We start from the raw sequence: 15,750 nt of genomic DNA, 5'->3' as shown, positions 1-15,750 counted from the left end.
CAAAATAAGAGTATTCCAAGAATAGTGGCCTAGTATAAAATATTGTTCCTAGGTCAAGGAAGGAAAGGACGGGAGTGTCTACAAGGAGGCCCTAGATGGCCTTGGTAAAGTCACCTCAGTGGCATGAGAAAAGTGGCAGCTCAGAAAGACTGGGCTGCACATGAACAAAAATCATAATGGAAATACGGAGTTTTCTGACCCAGACAGACAAGAGGTTACTTCCTGGAAGAGACACTACCTAAATTGAGTTCTTAGTAGGAAGGAAATCTAGGCAGAGAACATCCTCTTGTTCTTCAGGACTACTAAAAAGAACTCTGTGGCTCTGAGCTGTAACTGTACCCATGTCTATAAAATGGGAGTGGATAGTACTGAATACTTATTGCTAAGATCGAGATGTTTGTGCAAAACCTTTGGTGTACATTAGGGGGTTAGCTGGTGAGAGCTCACACCTCCCCCCCACACACACAAATCATAAGGAAACAAAACAGATTTTAAAAAATGAATTTAATCTCTCTAGAAATAGTGTACTGATTTTACAAATGTCCACATGTGGATGATGTCAGCACAGCTAGTGAAATGGAGCACACTTCCTTCAGCCCCTCTGCCTCTGGAAGAAGCTGGATCGCAGAGTACAGGAGCTAATGGAACCCAGAATGACATGACGAGCAGAAATGGTTAATGTGACCCAATAAGTTTACATGCCCTACTATTACACCAAATGCGGTAATTTGGAGGGTGGGGTGACAAACAAGAGAATCCATTTGGATAGTGTGAGTTTGCAAACCAGTACCTCACCCCTCACGTTTAACAGCTTGTAGAGAGCAAAATGCTGTTTTGTTTAAAAGCCTGTGGTTTGTACAGTCTTCTCTTGTAGTTTTTGTTTAAAAAAAAGTATCAAAACCTTGTCTTTAAATATATATATTTATATTTATACAGGTAGCTTTTTAAAAATTTTTACAACACGTGTTTGCAAATGCAGTTCCTGCTGATTCTTAAGACTGTGCACATGGTGCCCGGCCTGAATGAAGCGTCCTTTAGTTAACTGAAAAAAATTGAAGCTGTAATTTCCTCCACCTTCTAAACTCTTCACATCCTGGGACTCCCAAATACCCTAAAAATATAGCGTAAGGAGACCGACTCCCTATCTTCATGCTTTTATGGGGAGGGAAATGGCAGAGTTTGAAACTGCTGACGTACTGATGCTCATGATGGTAGGAGTGTAGCGGGACAGGAGCATTTGTGCAGTGCTATGGGGTTAGGATGGTTTTCCCTCCACCCAATAGCACCTGACTGTAGTGACTGGGGTACCCTCTCCAGATTCTGTCTGTATCTTAATCATCTTGTTCTCTTCCTCCCACGTGAGGACATCTCACAGGTGCTCGGCAACGTAGCGTGCTTCTGTGGACAAGCCCACTGCCCTTCTGTTAGCCTTCAGGAACCGTATCAAAACCTCTAGCTCAAATAAAGTCATTTCCCTGTGGCCTCCGGAAAGCTTGAGGTGGAATAATGCCTGCCAAGTGCTGGCAGGGAGTTTCCCATGATGTCTTGCACACAGGAACCAAAGAAATGTCTGCTTACTTACACCAGACATTATTTTATAAAGTGCTTGTGTTGGACTTGTCTTTCCTTCGTTTCACATCTTGCCAGCCCTCCTACAGTTCTTTATTCCCAGGTGTAAGGAACTCCATGTTTTCCTTGAAAGTCCTGCTGCTGATTCACTCCCCAGTCTGAGCCTAGTCTCTCTTCTCATAGAAGCAGCCTGAACACCACTTTTTAATTTTTAAGACTTGGCTTTTGTTCATTCCTATGTAGACCTATTTTCAGCTCTTCAGGTAAAATGGCACATCTCTTTTGTTGTGCCTTGGGAGTAGACTAAGTGAAATCTTTTTTTTTTTTTTTTAACCATATGTACTGCTATGAATTTGGGAAGGGAGAAAACTGTTGAATTGACCTGTGATGTCTGCAAAGCCTGGCACACAGCAGCTAGTGAGTACTCTGAGTATGTCGCTAAGACATGCGAATAACTGAAGGGCTCCACAGTGTTCACTGACATCAGTTTAAGTCCCGTCTCATTCTTCTTACTCCTTGTCAGAAGCCTTCTCAGCCTGTCCCTCGGTGCACACACACACACATTCTGAAGAGTAAACAAAGCTGTAGTTTCTTGTTTCAGGAAGGTCGTTTCTGTTAGTGCCTTCAATCTACTGGGCCGACAGCTGTGGAGAGGACGCAGGTCTGAGACCTTGTTCCGGCTGCCCAGAGTTGTCTTCTAGAGAAGGGATGGGTTAGCTTCGTTTTAATAAATAAGTCATTTGTTGAATTTTCTGCCCTCTTGGTTTATTACTAAGCTTTCTTCCAGCTGTTAGCGACTGTGGATACACAGGCAGAGGCGAAAGGCAACAGAAGATCTGAATTACACCTCAGAATGAGGCTCAAAGTCCCCAAGGACAGGAGGAGGTCGGTCTGCCCCCTCAGAGTGCTTCTGCTCTCCAGCCGTCCCTGGATTTACTGTAGGCTGCTTTCAGACTGCAGCTGCTGCACATTCAGGAAACGTGGTATTTCTGATATGAATTCAATCATCTTTCGGAAACCCTAGACGGTATGTTTCAGCCTTGGTGTGAAGGCTAGCCTCTGAACTTTTGTTCAGAAACTGCACTATCACCATCAGTTTCCTTGGAGGTGAATTAAAGAGAAACCCCTGCCTGTCTTTTGTAAATTTTGACCATTTCACTTCCAACCTTTTTCTTCAGTAAGCTTGATTTCTCCTTCCCATTCTTGGATGAATGGTGACAGGCGAGCTCCAGGGGACTTGGCTGCCTGTCCTTGAGACTGTTTGGAATGGGTCAGCTGCATTAGTCACTGTATATCTCAAGACCATCAACACATGCATTGTCAGACATAATGGCTAGGCTTGGAACACAGCCATTTTTTAAAGGTTAGGAAAACATGAGTGACACAGAGCAAGCTCCTAGGAACAGGATGACAGGTTTCCAGACGGTCTGCCCGGAAGTTAAAAGGACATCGAGCAGATGAGCCACTCAAGCCGGTGTGTGGGAACACGGAGACATACTCCTCAAGTGTCAGATTCCAGTTATGTCAACTTCAGACATTAGTCTGCTACCACTCAAACCGAACACCTGTGTTGTACCTGTCCCTGGTCATTCAACTGGAGTGAACTGCAGAACAGCAGAGTCACAGAAAGATCACATTTTGGAAGAGAAAGCTGGTGGGGACTGAATTCCTTCTGGGACTATGGGATTCTGTTTCCAGCAGTGGCTTCCACAGACAGAAAGTGACATTCTCCCACCCCACCCCCAAGGCTCAGAAAATGGAAAGGTGTTACATATGAAGAAAATTCTATACAAATACCCAGAGTTGTTCATTTTATTTATAAAGTAGTGAAACAAATCCTTTGTGTGGACATATGCCCAGTATCCTATAATATTTCATGGTATTTCCCCAAAATATAAATTTGGATGTAGTCACCTTTTTGGACTTAGTCTTATCCATGTGAACATACGGTGGTAAGAAACGTTTATTATTTTTAAATGGTGGAAAATAAGGGGATGAGAAATAGATGTAACCAAACCTATTCCAAATTCTTTGTCCTCATTCACATGACTCAGAGCTTCAGTGGCTGAGCCGGTCCTTACTGTAAACTTGGGAACCCTAGAAATGCATTCACTTGGCTCTAGAGCAGCGGTTTCCAACCTTCCTGATGCTTCAGAAACTTTAACACAGTTCCTCCTGTTGGACTGACCCCCAACCATAAAATTACCTTCTTTTCTACTTCATAACTATGATTTTGTTACTATTATGAACCATAATGTAAATGTCTGTTCTCTGATGCTCTTAGGCGACCCCTGGGAAAGGGTCTTTTGACCCACAGTGGTTGACAATGGCTGCTCTAAAGGCTCGGCCTTCAGGTGCTTCAGAGGAAGTTTCCTCAAGTTGACCCAAGTCCTCACTAAGCTGAGCTTTGAAAGGACTCTGCTATCTTGAGCTCCTGAGGGCTTGTAGCACTGTACAGTATCTGTACACTGACCAGAAAGCCTAGGTGGGCATCGTGAGAGCCAAAGAGGAACTGAAAAGCTTTTTGCTGGTTCTTCAGGGCCTCAGGAGTAGCCAGAGGCGAAGATCTACCTTTCCGACCGCATGCCTGCACAAACTGTAGCATCTGCTTGCTGAGCAGTTTCTGAAGTGTCTCTGAAAACCAGACACCCCTCTTGTGGACTGTTTTAAAATAACTGTTTCTATGTATTTGAACAATAGTCATAAGCGTGCCTCTTTTCTACAGATTTTTTTCTCTCACACAGACACACACACATAAACACAGAGTCTGTGCAGTGGGCCAATCATACCAAAAATAAATACTCTCACTTCTCTAAATTATTTATAGAGCTAACCTTACTTTTGAAATATGTTAATAAATAATCTAAATGGGGAAGGGGGTGGAAGCGTTCTTTCTTTTTATACTTATGTTGATGGATAGCCACAAAGCATAATTTTATTTACAAAAAAAATCAAGCCCCTCAAACCTAAAAAAGCTCTCAACTCAAACATCCTCTGTAAATACTGTATTGAAATGATGAGTGAAGTTTGTACCATTGGCCCCGTTTGGTTATGTGCATCATGTTAGTCACTCAGCAGTGGCTGTCCCATGAATTCTTCATGGGTAGTGCAACCAGTTAAAAAGTGTATAAAACATTATACATATAAAAACTTTCACATCCTTTGGATGTTTGCAGTTCATCATAACTTTGTGGTTACCTTTCCGCAACATAAATTTAAAAAAAGTCACACACACACTCACACACACACACACACACTCACACAGACCCATATATAGAAATGGCATTCATCCAATCACACAGCATCCAGAGAGAGTAGTGCATAGGACTGAACTCCATGAGGCACGAAGTGGGTGGGCCCATCCTCAGGGCAGTCCATCATCTTCAAGACTTAATGCCACTCGCTGGGGAGACAGACCAAAGAAATCGTGGTTAGATCTATAAGAGGCAATCTTACTGAATGGCAACAAAAGTATCAGATGTCCCATCCCTCTACAGACACTAGCTCACCCGATCCTCACTCCCCACGATAAGATTCATCTGACTTATTTCAGAGGTGAGAAAACTGAGGCTCAGTCATAGCGCTCTGGATCGCACAGCAAATGGCTGAACTCAAGTTTGATCCCACCTCTGTGCAGATCTACAAGTGTAACATTCCCCCACGATTCTGTTCTGTCCTTTCACGAAGAAAGGTAGCAAAGACCTAACCTGGTTCCTTACAGTAGTTTAAGTTGGGTGAACTTAAAGAGGGTTAACCGTCGAATGTTAAATCTTATTAGCCACCCGTCTCCAGAATACACATCACAATTAGGTGGGTACCATGCTGTGCCCCTCTTAACTGGTAAAGGGGCACTAGAAAGCAATGCCGGTGATTCTACTCCATCCCTCTCTCCCGTCCCTCACTTCCAGTTACTGGATGCTCAACTCTCTTCTACCTCAAATGGCTAACCTATGGCTCTGCTCCCTTTAGGGTTAAGTTCTTTCCTATACTTGTGTGATTTATATCTTCTCATGCTCCCTGGTCTGCATTAGTCTCAAGAGTTCTGGGCAGGAAAGCTCCAAAACTCACTTTTGAACAAGCGATCCCCTTTTTTAGGCTGCACATCCTCCGTTCCTGAGCTCATTGTGAGTTTACCCTGCCTGCCACTTTCCCCTTTCCGGCCGCCTTCCTTGGATGGAGCCGAGCTGCATTACCCCCTCAGACTATGTGATTTGAGGGTAGCCTCACTGTGCTTTTCTAAGCCTTAGCTTCATCAGCTGTCAGTAAAGCTGGGATCTACTTCACGGGATGGGTGAGAAACCCGATGAAAAAATGTATCTGGAGCTCTGACCGTGCTAGCTAGCAAGTATGGTGTCTTTAGTCTAGTCAAACCTAACCAGCATAAAATAAGCACTTTCCAACTCTGACATGCTACATATGACAACAAAGAAAAGAAAAAAAAAGAAACCCATTGCCTTTTTTAGACAGGACCCTAGTAGTGATGGCAAAGCTACAGGAAAGGACAGAAGAAGACAGGAGGTCGGGAATTCTGATTTCCACAGCTTGGAGGACATGTTACCCCATGACAGAGTGGGGGGACTCGGGCCTCTGCACACTGCCTGGAGTCACTCCTGGTTCTGCCACTTTCTGCCTAGGATCTCGGGGAAGTTATTAAAATCCTGTGGCTCTCAGTTTTCTCAACTGTAAATGAAACTAATACTATCACCTCCAAAGGTAACTGTGAAGACTAAATGAGAAAGACGTGACACACAGAAAGCAATGTCTGACGCATAGTAGGTGTTTGCCAAATGTACTTTTGCTTACTCCATTTCTCTGCAACTAGCAGGAGCTTATCACACAGGACAGGGTTTCTCTGTGTATCCTGGCCCTGACACTCCCTCTGTGGACCAGCCGGCCTCGAACTCAGATCCGCCTTATTAATCAGAGTAACTTCACTGCATCATTTCCTTCTCCAGAAATGATGATTCTTCAGCCCAGACTGATTTGTAATTTACAAGATGCTCCTAAACCTCATGTTTATAAGACGTTTTAACCTCAGGAAGCAGAGACTGGGGTTTTCACTCTCGCCTCACCAGTAGAGGTAAGTAGACAAGACTGCAGGGCCAACAGAGGGACAAAGCCATATTCCCCCTCCAAGTTCTAGGCTCCCTGTACGATGCCTCCTCTGACCTCTAAAAATCTGTCTGCCTGCACTGGCCACGGTTACGGAGCCTCGGGACCATCTGCTGACCCTCACGGCACTGTCCAACTTTGTTTCGTACATCTCTCCTTTACAAACAGTTTGCTTCAAGAGCAGTTTGTCTGCCACATGCACTCAGTAACCTTATTCAGTAACACGCTGTTTCCTCTGTCTAGGACAAGCCCATTCTTTCTCTGTCCCGACATCAAGCCTTCTAAAAATCAGAAAGCCTGCTAGGATTTGCTGTAGCTGCCTAGGTTCAAGCCCTCACTCACCAGCCCCTCAGGCTCAGAGTGGCACTGCCCTACCTTGCACTTGACGACAGGCAGCTCGGAAAGAGGGTTCTTCGGGAGTTGGTGCAGCTGTGACCTTGGTTCTCCCGGCAAGACAAAAAGCTCCTTGAGGGCAGGGGCTGGGTCTTCCAGGTCTCTGGTCTCCCCAAGACAGGGCTCTGCCCACAGTGGGCGATCATAGCTGCTGATTGCCTGACAGGGGGATGGACTGGATGACCTCTGAGGTCATACTCAGCCCCCTGACTCTGCTGTGCAACAATGACACCTGTTCTAACCACTTCATAATCCTCGCTCCCCAACAGGCCACACCCTTTCATGCCTCTTAGCCTTTCCACATGATTCTCTTTGGAATGTCATTTCTATTCTTCCCTACCTGAAAATTACTTTTTTTTTTTTTTAAATAAAGACACAGCTTGTGTGTTACTGGGAGTCATCCTATGCTGGATCCCCAGACAAACCAGCAACCCCGTGGCTGTGCTCCTACACCATCCATCCTTCAGCATTTGTTAAAGCCAGCTGTGCTATGCCAAGCCCAGGGAAACAGACTAACCACACCAGAGCCTGCCCTCAGGGACCCCACAATCTAGTGGCTTAACTGCTAAGCAAAAGGTATGGGGATTGTGGATGGAGAGGCCCAGGAAACTGTGGGAGAAGAAAACAAGCCTAGGAGGGCTTCCTAGGAAGATAGATTCAGCTTCCACCCCATGGCACTGAGCAGCTCTAACCCCAGCAGCGACTTGGGAAGCAGTGTTCTCCTTTATTAACTCTGAGTGCTGATGTCTAATGGCACTTAACTGGCATTCAGAGCTTGCTGGAATCCAGCCAGTTACCCTTCTGCAGAAAGTTATTTGGCTTCTTAACTGCCAGGAAGACCCTGCAGGTAAAAGGTATCCTGACGCTGCTGCACCCACCGCCTGCTTCAGGGTGGCTGTGTTCTCCCAGAGCCAGAACAGTGCCTGGTATGCGGGAGGTTCCTGATAAGGTGGAAGGAAGGAAGGAAGGAAGGAAGGAAGGAAGGAAGGAAGGAAGGAAGGAAGGAAGGAAGGAAAGGGAAGGGTGAGAGGGAAGGAGCTGTGGAGCACTTACTGCGGGATAGACATGGCCAATCTGAGCTGTCCTCCCTATGTGAAGCTCATCTTCCTCCTCCTCTTCTGTTGTTTTCCTGTACACTGGGTTGTCGAAATTCATGCTCTTGGTGTTCTTCCGCTTCCAGTTTCTCCAGATGAGGTATCCACTCATACACAGCAGAGCTATTACCACTGGAGGGAAGGCCACATCTCACTCAACAACCAGGAGCTCCAGCCCAGCATCCACATCCATCTGCCCCCTCCCGGACTTTATGACCCCTTGCCTCCTGGCTCCGTTTCTGTGTCACCACTGCATTCCTTCATGAATTCTTCATCTGTTGTGACCTCTTTCCCAACTGCCCTAGGAAGACCCTGCCTCCCCCTTAGGTGTGTTCCCAGGCTACACTATTTTTAACTCTGTTCTCTCAACTGGAAGGAGCTTTTGAGGGTTGCGTTAACTTAAAAAAAAAAAAAAAGTGATTTTTATCATTTTTATTTGTGTGTATGTAGTGTGTGAGTGTATACATATGTACATGCATGTGCAGGTATGGGTTGGGACCAGGAAAAGGCATCCTATATCCTGGAACTAGTGTGACAGTTGGTTGTGAGCCACTAGACATGGACAATGGGAAATAGACTCTGGTCTTTTAGGAGAATAGCCTGCGTCCCTAACCGCTGAGCCATCTCTCCAGCCCTGGCTGTGTTTGTTTATTCCCTGAGCTTATGTCTAGAAGCTCAGTGACACTTGCTAAATGGCTGAGAAGTGTTCACCTACACCTGTACCCTAACGCTGCTGCCTCACTGGAACTCTTAAGAAGGCCACCCTCCCTCCAAATTGCATGTCTTTCCAACTCTGAGGCCCCGTCCGACAAAGAGAGTCTCTATAAGAGGATATAGAAGGACAACACAGGTTCGAGTCAAAGACTTCAGGGCTGGCGAAAAATACCAAGCAGCTCGGTTCCTGTTGGAAGGATGGGAAAGTCAAGGCCGAGCAATCTGTCCCTTTGTCAGAACAAAGGAAGGGCTGTCTTAAAGGTCCAGGGCTTCTAGGAAGGAATCTATGCTTGATGCCAACCTGACGCACAGGTCTTTTAGAACTGGTGGAAGTGCAAACAAAGAGTTAAATACAAATGATGGGAACAGGCAAGAACTCAGCTGGGCATGTGCGGACTGCAGAGGTCACCCAGGGCGGCCTACAGGAGGGGAGTTTCTCAGACTGTGCCCACCAAAGTACAGAGTGGTTCTGAGCACATTGGTGGAAATGATTTAGGATGCTATAGGGGGGTTTCTGTTTGAGTAAGAATACCATAAGTAAAACTAGCAACAAGAAAAAGTGTTACAGAAGCAGGTAAAAGAATATTACAAACGATCTAGTTACTTAAGAATCAATATAAAAAAAAAAAATCAAAAAGCCTTCCTTTAGTAAGCAGTAACACATTAGGATGCAGATGTGGGGCTCGCACTCATAATTCTAGTGCTCAGGAGACCAAGACAGGAAAATTATCAAGAGTTTAAGGAGAGTCTGGACTATATGGTTAGCTCAGGCTAGTCCGCCTTACAGAGTTTCTGCAACCCTGTCTCAAAAAACCACCCATGCAAACAAACACACAATTTCCTAAATCAACAACCAATTAGAAAATGTCATGGAATAGGCACATTCATAATGGACTAGTAAAAGCTACAAAATACCCAGACTAACCTAGCAAGAAGTAGGCAAAGGCAACACGATCTATCAAAGTCTGCTAAAGGACATAAATGAAGGCTGAAATAAAGATGTCATTCATGTCTTAAAATGGGAAAGTTTGATACTTTAAAAATGTAAATTCCTCTCACACAAGTGTATTTATCCAAAGCAAGTCCAATGAAAATCTTATCATAAATTTTACAAAATGACACGATTATTCTAAAGTTCATCTAGAAGAGAAATGATATACATTTAAGAAAATGTTTACATGAATAGCACTTCATAAAGTATTGCTATCTATGGGAATGAACAGACACTAGGTGTGGGGGATTGCATAGGCTGATAGGTACCAGCTACAATAAAGATGATCACTCAAGTCACAGGGAGATGACGGGTCCCTGAGTATGATTTTAGAAAATCAGTACACACATATAAATAATTATATTCACAGATCAGAACGGGTATGGCAATTACAAAAGAAAACGGTTACATCCTAGCTCAAGCCATCCTTTAAAAATCACAATATAAAGCACAGAAAAAAAGAGTTTAAGTTAGAAGAAGAAAATATTAGGAGACATTTTAATAACTTAGAACGAAGTAGGCCTTTCTAAGTAAGATAGAAAACACAGAACTGACAGCACAAAGGAGGGGCAGATCTAAGACTTAAATATAAATTTATGAATTTAAGAGATACCATGAGCTAATTCAAAATCAAGTGTCAGACTGGGGGAAAATATGTTTATATGTCACTACAGTTTTAATATTTATTATGTATTTCTAAAAATAAGAAAACCAAAATTAAAAAGTGAGACCACCAGTTGGCAATTCATAGAAAATAAAATGTAAATAACTGTCCAGGGATCTTATGAAAACCTAACTGTACTTCTGCTGGGAACAATGCTCCTCTCTTCCCCTTTAGATTAGCAGACATTTAAATTTAATGCTTCAATTCAGTTTAAGTACTGATTCTTTCAGCAAGGGTCATAGCAACCAGAGAGGACACACAGATGGCAGGAACAGAATCATTCAAAATATACCAGACTAGTCGCCTCTTCACCATCTTTTGTGGTGAGCCCTTTCAAGACCGACTCAAATGCTACCTTCTGCAGAACCTTCACCTCCACTCTGGGACTACCTTTCGATTTCCTCCCCAGGAATACCAATCAAGATGCTGTTATACCACCAATGTATCTGTCATGTCTCTACTACAGCACATTACATAAACTATGCATTAGCACTACATTATGTGACTTATAAAAGAACAGAGTCCCCAAGGGAGCTGTGCTGGCTGGTCTTATGTCAACTTGACACAGCTAGAGCCATCTGAGAGGAGGGAGCCTCAGTTAAGAAAATGTCTCCATAAGATCAGCCTGTAGGCAAGCCTGTAGGGCATGCTCTTAATTAATGATTGATGGGGAAAGGCCAGCCAATTTGGGTGGTGCCAACCCTGTGTAATGGTCCTGTGTTCTCTAAGAAAGCAGGCTAAGCAAGCCATGGGGAGCAAGCCAGTAGGCAGCACCCCTCCATGGCCTCTGCATCAGCTCCTGCCTCAAACTTCCTGCCCTGTTTGAATTCCTGTCCTGACTTCCTTCAATGACGAACAGTGCTGTGGAAGCATAAGCCAAATGAATCCTTTCTTCCCAAAGTTGCTTTGGTTATGGTGTTTCATCACAGCAGAAGTAATACTAACTATAACTAGCAAAGGGGTTAAACCTAAAAATGGGCAATCCAACTCAAAAATACTGCTAAGACATGAGTCGGGCATGAGAAAATGAATACACAGGACACATATGAATATCATTATGGGAGGGAATGGGTCGCCCCAGGTTCTGAGTCTTATCCAGGATTGCTGTCATACTGAACTTCTAGTTCAGCCTCCCTAACTCTCTATGCCTCTCCCATTTCTGGCTTTGCACAGGTTCTCTGCACTGTCTGGGCTGTTCTTGATTCTTCTTCTCTTGGCCAACTCAGCTCAAGGATTATTTCCATCGGAGAACCTCAACTCTTCTCTTCCCTTTTGGACCAAAGAGACTCCTTAGTATCCCCACGCAACACAGTAACACAGATTATTCCTAGGACTTGCCATGTCATAATCAACTTACCTGTGTCATATTATGTGTCCTTTGTCCTGTTTTATTTTTGTTTTTGTTTTTTTTTGTAAATCATATTTACTTATTTATTTTGCAGGGTGGGGCATGCATGCTACAAGGTGGAGTGTGTGGAAACCAGAGGACAGAGTGCAGGACCCAGCCCTCCTCCTACCATGTGGGCTGCAGGGACACAAGTCAGGTAGTCAGCCTTGGCAGGTGCTTTTGCCCACTGAGTTATCTCGCTAAACCAAGGTTAGACTTTTGTAGGATAGGACCCTGTCTTACTTACCCTTTAACTACCTTCCTTCCCTTTCCTTATTAGAGTTTGGCACATAGTAGCTGCTCGATAAATATTTATTGAAAACCAAATAGAAAGAAAACAAGACAAGATGATTTACTCAAAAAAAATGACAAGCAGTTAGGCTCATCGGTTAACAAATCCATAATTTCCTATACTGTGGCATGTGGGAGAGTAGTGAGCAAGAGACACCAGCTGGGCCCCCAGGGGGAGCACTCATTTGATCTTCACATGATGTGAGTGTGGGGGGTGGAGGTGGGTGGGGCAGGGAGATGTGCCTGGATGTTCACATAGCAGCAGAAGTTGAAAAGTACTGTGTGCTGGGCAAGAACCCACATTGAACCAGGTAGCATGCAACGTTCTTTATCCCTCTAGTGCCTTTCCCAAACCTTGGGCACAGAGTCCTTTTGCCCTCTACTAGTTGGGGCCACACTCACCAATGGGCACGATGACCCCAATGACAGCAGCGGTGACTGTTGAGCCCATCTGGCTGTCTTCATTCCCATCTGTAAAACATCAGTTACAGAATGACGCTCCATCACTGTGAATCCAAGCCCTGCCTGCCCTCAAGCTGTAAGGACCTCCCACCCAACCTCTGCTCTAGGAAGATACTCCCAGATACCATGTAACTATTGAGTTTACTATATTTCACCAAAACTCCAGAGGCAAATAGGACAGAGGTTATTTCGCATCCAGGAAACTAAATTTTGATAAATGCAGATTTGGGACTTGAACTCAGGACTCATGACCCAAGCCCCATACTTTCCCATAGCATCAAGATGGTAGGAAGCTGGGGGCTACATGGTAGGAGAGAGCTTAGGCCTCCTTGTTGTTGATGGAGTCTGCTGTCTTTTTCCACCGAAATCCAATGCATTTTCTCCACTGTTTTGGTGGTCTGCCTGTCCTATGCACTACCTGCTTGTTTTCCTAAGAGATTAAAACGAGAGATACTAGAGCGTAGTAGAGTATAATTGGGAACATAGGCTTCTAGGTCAAGCCTCCTCCGTTCAAATTCTATCTCTATTACACATTACCTGTGTGACACTGTGGAAGTTAATATCATATCAAACATATAATGTATAGTATATTTCTTTATCTTAAAATCTTTTCTACCTCTTAGGGGTATATTTGAGGGATTAAATGGGATAATTCATATAAGATACTTAGCACAGCATCTAGCTGGCTTGGCCTAATTCAAGATAGCAGTGAGGGGGATAGTAGTTATTATAAGGGCTAAATTTAAAAGGCTATGTTAGCCATGCATGATGGCGCATGCATATCACACACCACTCAGGATGGTAAGGATAGAAGACCTCGAGTTCAGACTAGCCTGGGCTACATAGTGAGACCCCATCTCTAAAGAAAGGATTTTTGTTGTTGTTGTTGTTAAAGGCACGTAAAAGGCCATCCTTAAACTGAAAAGGGACTGTAGAATGTACTGTATTGTAAATAAATATCCTTCGCTAACTCACAGTCATCTTCCCTGAGACACCTGTACAGCACTAGGCCTCTGGATCCCACGAGAGGCCTCTGAGACGTGAGAGGAACAGTGAGCCACTGGCAATGTCCCCCAGTCCATCCCCTCAGTCTCATCCTCCATGGTACTCCAAGCGACTCTGAGTAATCAGAGAGCCGCACTGCTCACCCCGTTAGCTAACTGGAGGGGACTGGGGAGAGCGCACTTGCTAAGTGCTTGCCATATAAGAATGGGCACCTGAGTTCTGCTCCCCAGTGCATGGCAGCCAAGCACGGTACCCACAGCACTGGGGAGGGAGAGACAGAGGAAACCTGAAGCTTGCTGGCCAGCCAGTTTATCTGAAGCAATGAGCTCCAGGTTCTGTGAGAGACTGTCTCAAGAATTAAGATGGAGAACTACTGAGAACACTTCTAAAGTTGATCTCTAGCCTCTATATGCACACATACATATCACACCCCCAACACACACACACACACACACACACACGCACACATGAACGCTCTCTCTCTCTCTCTCACACACACACACACATGTGAATGCTCTCTCTTACACACACACATGTGAACGGTCTCTCTCTCTCTCTCTCTCTCTCACACACACACACACACACGTGAATGCTCTCTCTCTCTCCCCCCTCTCTCTGTCACACACATACACACACACACACACACACACACACACACACACACACAGAAGAAAACAAGCTAGTTAGAAGCACTGCTGTCCCCTTGCTCTGATGTGCTTGCAAACGTCCCAAGGCCTGTGAGAACACTCTGAGCTCTGCCCCCGATGAGAGGAAATGGAATTCCACCTCTGCAAACGCCAGGCTGCCTCCAATGTCTACTCTTAGAATCTAGCTTCTGCTGGCAAAATAGCCCTGACCTGAACGACGCCACCAAGTTGCTTGGTTCTGGGCCAGCCAAGTATGGAAAAAAATGTGAGAGATGGTTTACCCTTTAAAATGAACTCCCTCTGGCCATTATAAAGGTATTTTCTGGTTAATGAGATAGAGCGGTTCCAACAGAGACAATTACTGCTCCCAATGAATTAAGAAGTGCTAAGCTTAATTATTTTATCCCAGGGTTTGGAAACGGGCACAAGCAGATCACACAGACATTACTGCCTAGGCAGCTTACTGAGGCTGCCGGGAGCTCTGATCAGAGCTTTCCAAACTTGATGACACCCACCTCAGGGACGCATGAAACCCTGACGCGCACCCAGGCAGCTGGCCCTCCATTTACCATGCACAGTGCCTCTTTGGCCTGGCTCCCTCTCTCGAGGCAGGCAGCATCTTTCCACGTAGCCTGGAACTCTCTATGTAGCTCAGGCTGGCCTAAAACTTAGAGAGGTCCATCTGCCTCTGTCTCTGCTTGCTGAGATTAAAGCTGTGCGCCAGCACTGCCGGGCTCCTTTGCCTCTCCTGACCTTGAGAAGTGAGTAGAGTGTAGCTTTGTTATTCGTTCCCTTAGGGGAAGAAGGAGGCTTAGAGATGGGATGCCTCAATCCCAGGACGGCCCCTTCTCTCCCTCGCTTTCTCCTAAGAGGTGGGCATTACGTAGTTCTGGCAAGATCTCCCTTCCCGGCCACTTCTGACCCTCCTCCCAGCTTCCACAGGACTCTCCCAAGTTAGGAGAAATGCAGAGCCGACTTCCTTACAGTGCTGGGAGTGGTTGCTGGATGCAGGGCTCGGGGTGGATGGGCTGGTGCTGGGAGCCCTAGGGACGTTAACCGAGTGAGGGGCGGCAGCCGTCTGACTTGGCGTCTCCGTGCTGTGGTTCTGGTAGGTCGGGTCGTGGATGGTGGTCCCAGGAGCTCTTGTGGTAGCAGGTACTGTCCTTGTCATGGGAGAGGCTAAGGTTGTAGTTGAGGTAGACTGAGGCGCTGGAGGGGAAAGAGTAAGGGATGTGACGTAGACGGAGCATTTTGTTGCTTTAGTGCCTAAATTATTGCTGCTGAGTTACATGTAGGGACTCATCCTCTGGGCTTAGCTCAGATGGCACTTTTGTGAGACTTCCCCCCCCCCCCCAATGGGCCGTGAGTCCTAGCACTTCACTTTGATGTGATAAAGCCGAGTCAGTGGAACAGTGCTATAG

General features: G+C 45.3%; 1 protein-coding gene across 10 annotated transcripts in view; it reads right to left on the bottom strand.

Moving 5' to 3' along the window:
* Positions 1-515: 515 nt before the first annotated feature.
* The window catches only part of Lrp8 (LDL receptor related protein 8), a 73,946-nt gene continuing 58,711 nt past the window's right edge, over positions 516-15,750 (bottom strand). For 7 of the 10 annotated variants that reach the window (XM_021199967.2, XM_029539743.1, XM_029539745.1 and 4 more), the window contains 5 exons: positions 15,314-15,538; positions 12,618-12,686; positions 8,128-8,300; positions 7,057-7,233; positions 516-4,972 (listed from right to left, as the gene is read on the bottom strand). In XM_021199967.2, coding sequence (XP_021055626.1) covers positions 4,934-4,972; positions 7,057-7,233; positions 8,128-8,300; positions 12,618-12,686; positions 15,314-15,538 — 683 coding nt within the window. In that variant the 3' untranslated portion in view covers positions 516-4,933. The remainder of the gene's footprint in view (positions 4,973-7,056; positions 7,234-8,127; positions 8,301-12,617; positions 12,687-15,313; positions 15,539-15,750) is intronic. The other 3 variants (XM_029539746.1, XM_029539748.1, XM_021199968.1) reach the window with 2 other exon arrangements.

This window comes from Mus pahari, chromosome 6 (genome assembly GCF_900095145.1).
Source record: "Mus pahari chromosome 6, PAHARI_EIJ_v1.1, whole genome shotgun sequence".
Lineage (NCBI taxonomy): Eukaryota > Metazoa > Chordata > Mammalia > Rodentia > Muridae > Mus > Mus pahari.
This window is presented reverse-complemented; position numbering and strand designations above follow the sequence as displayed.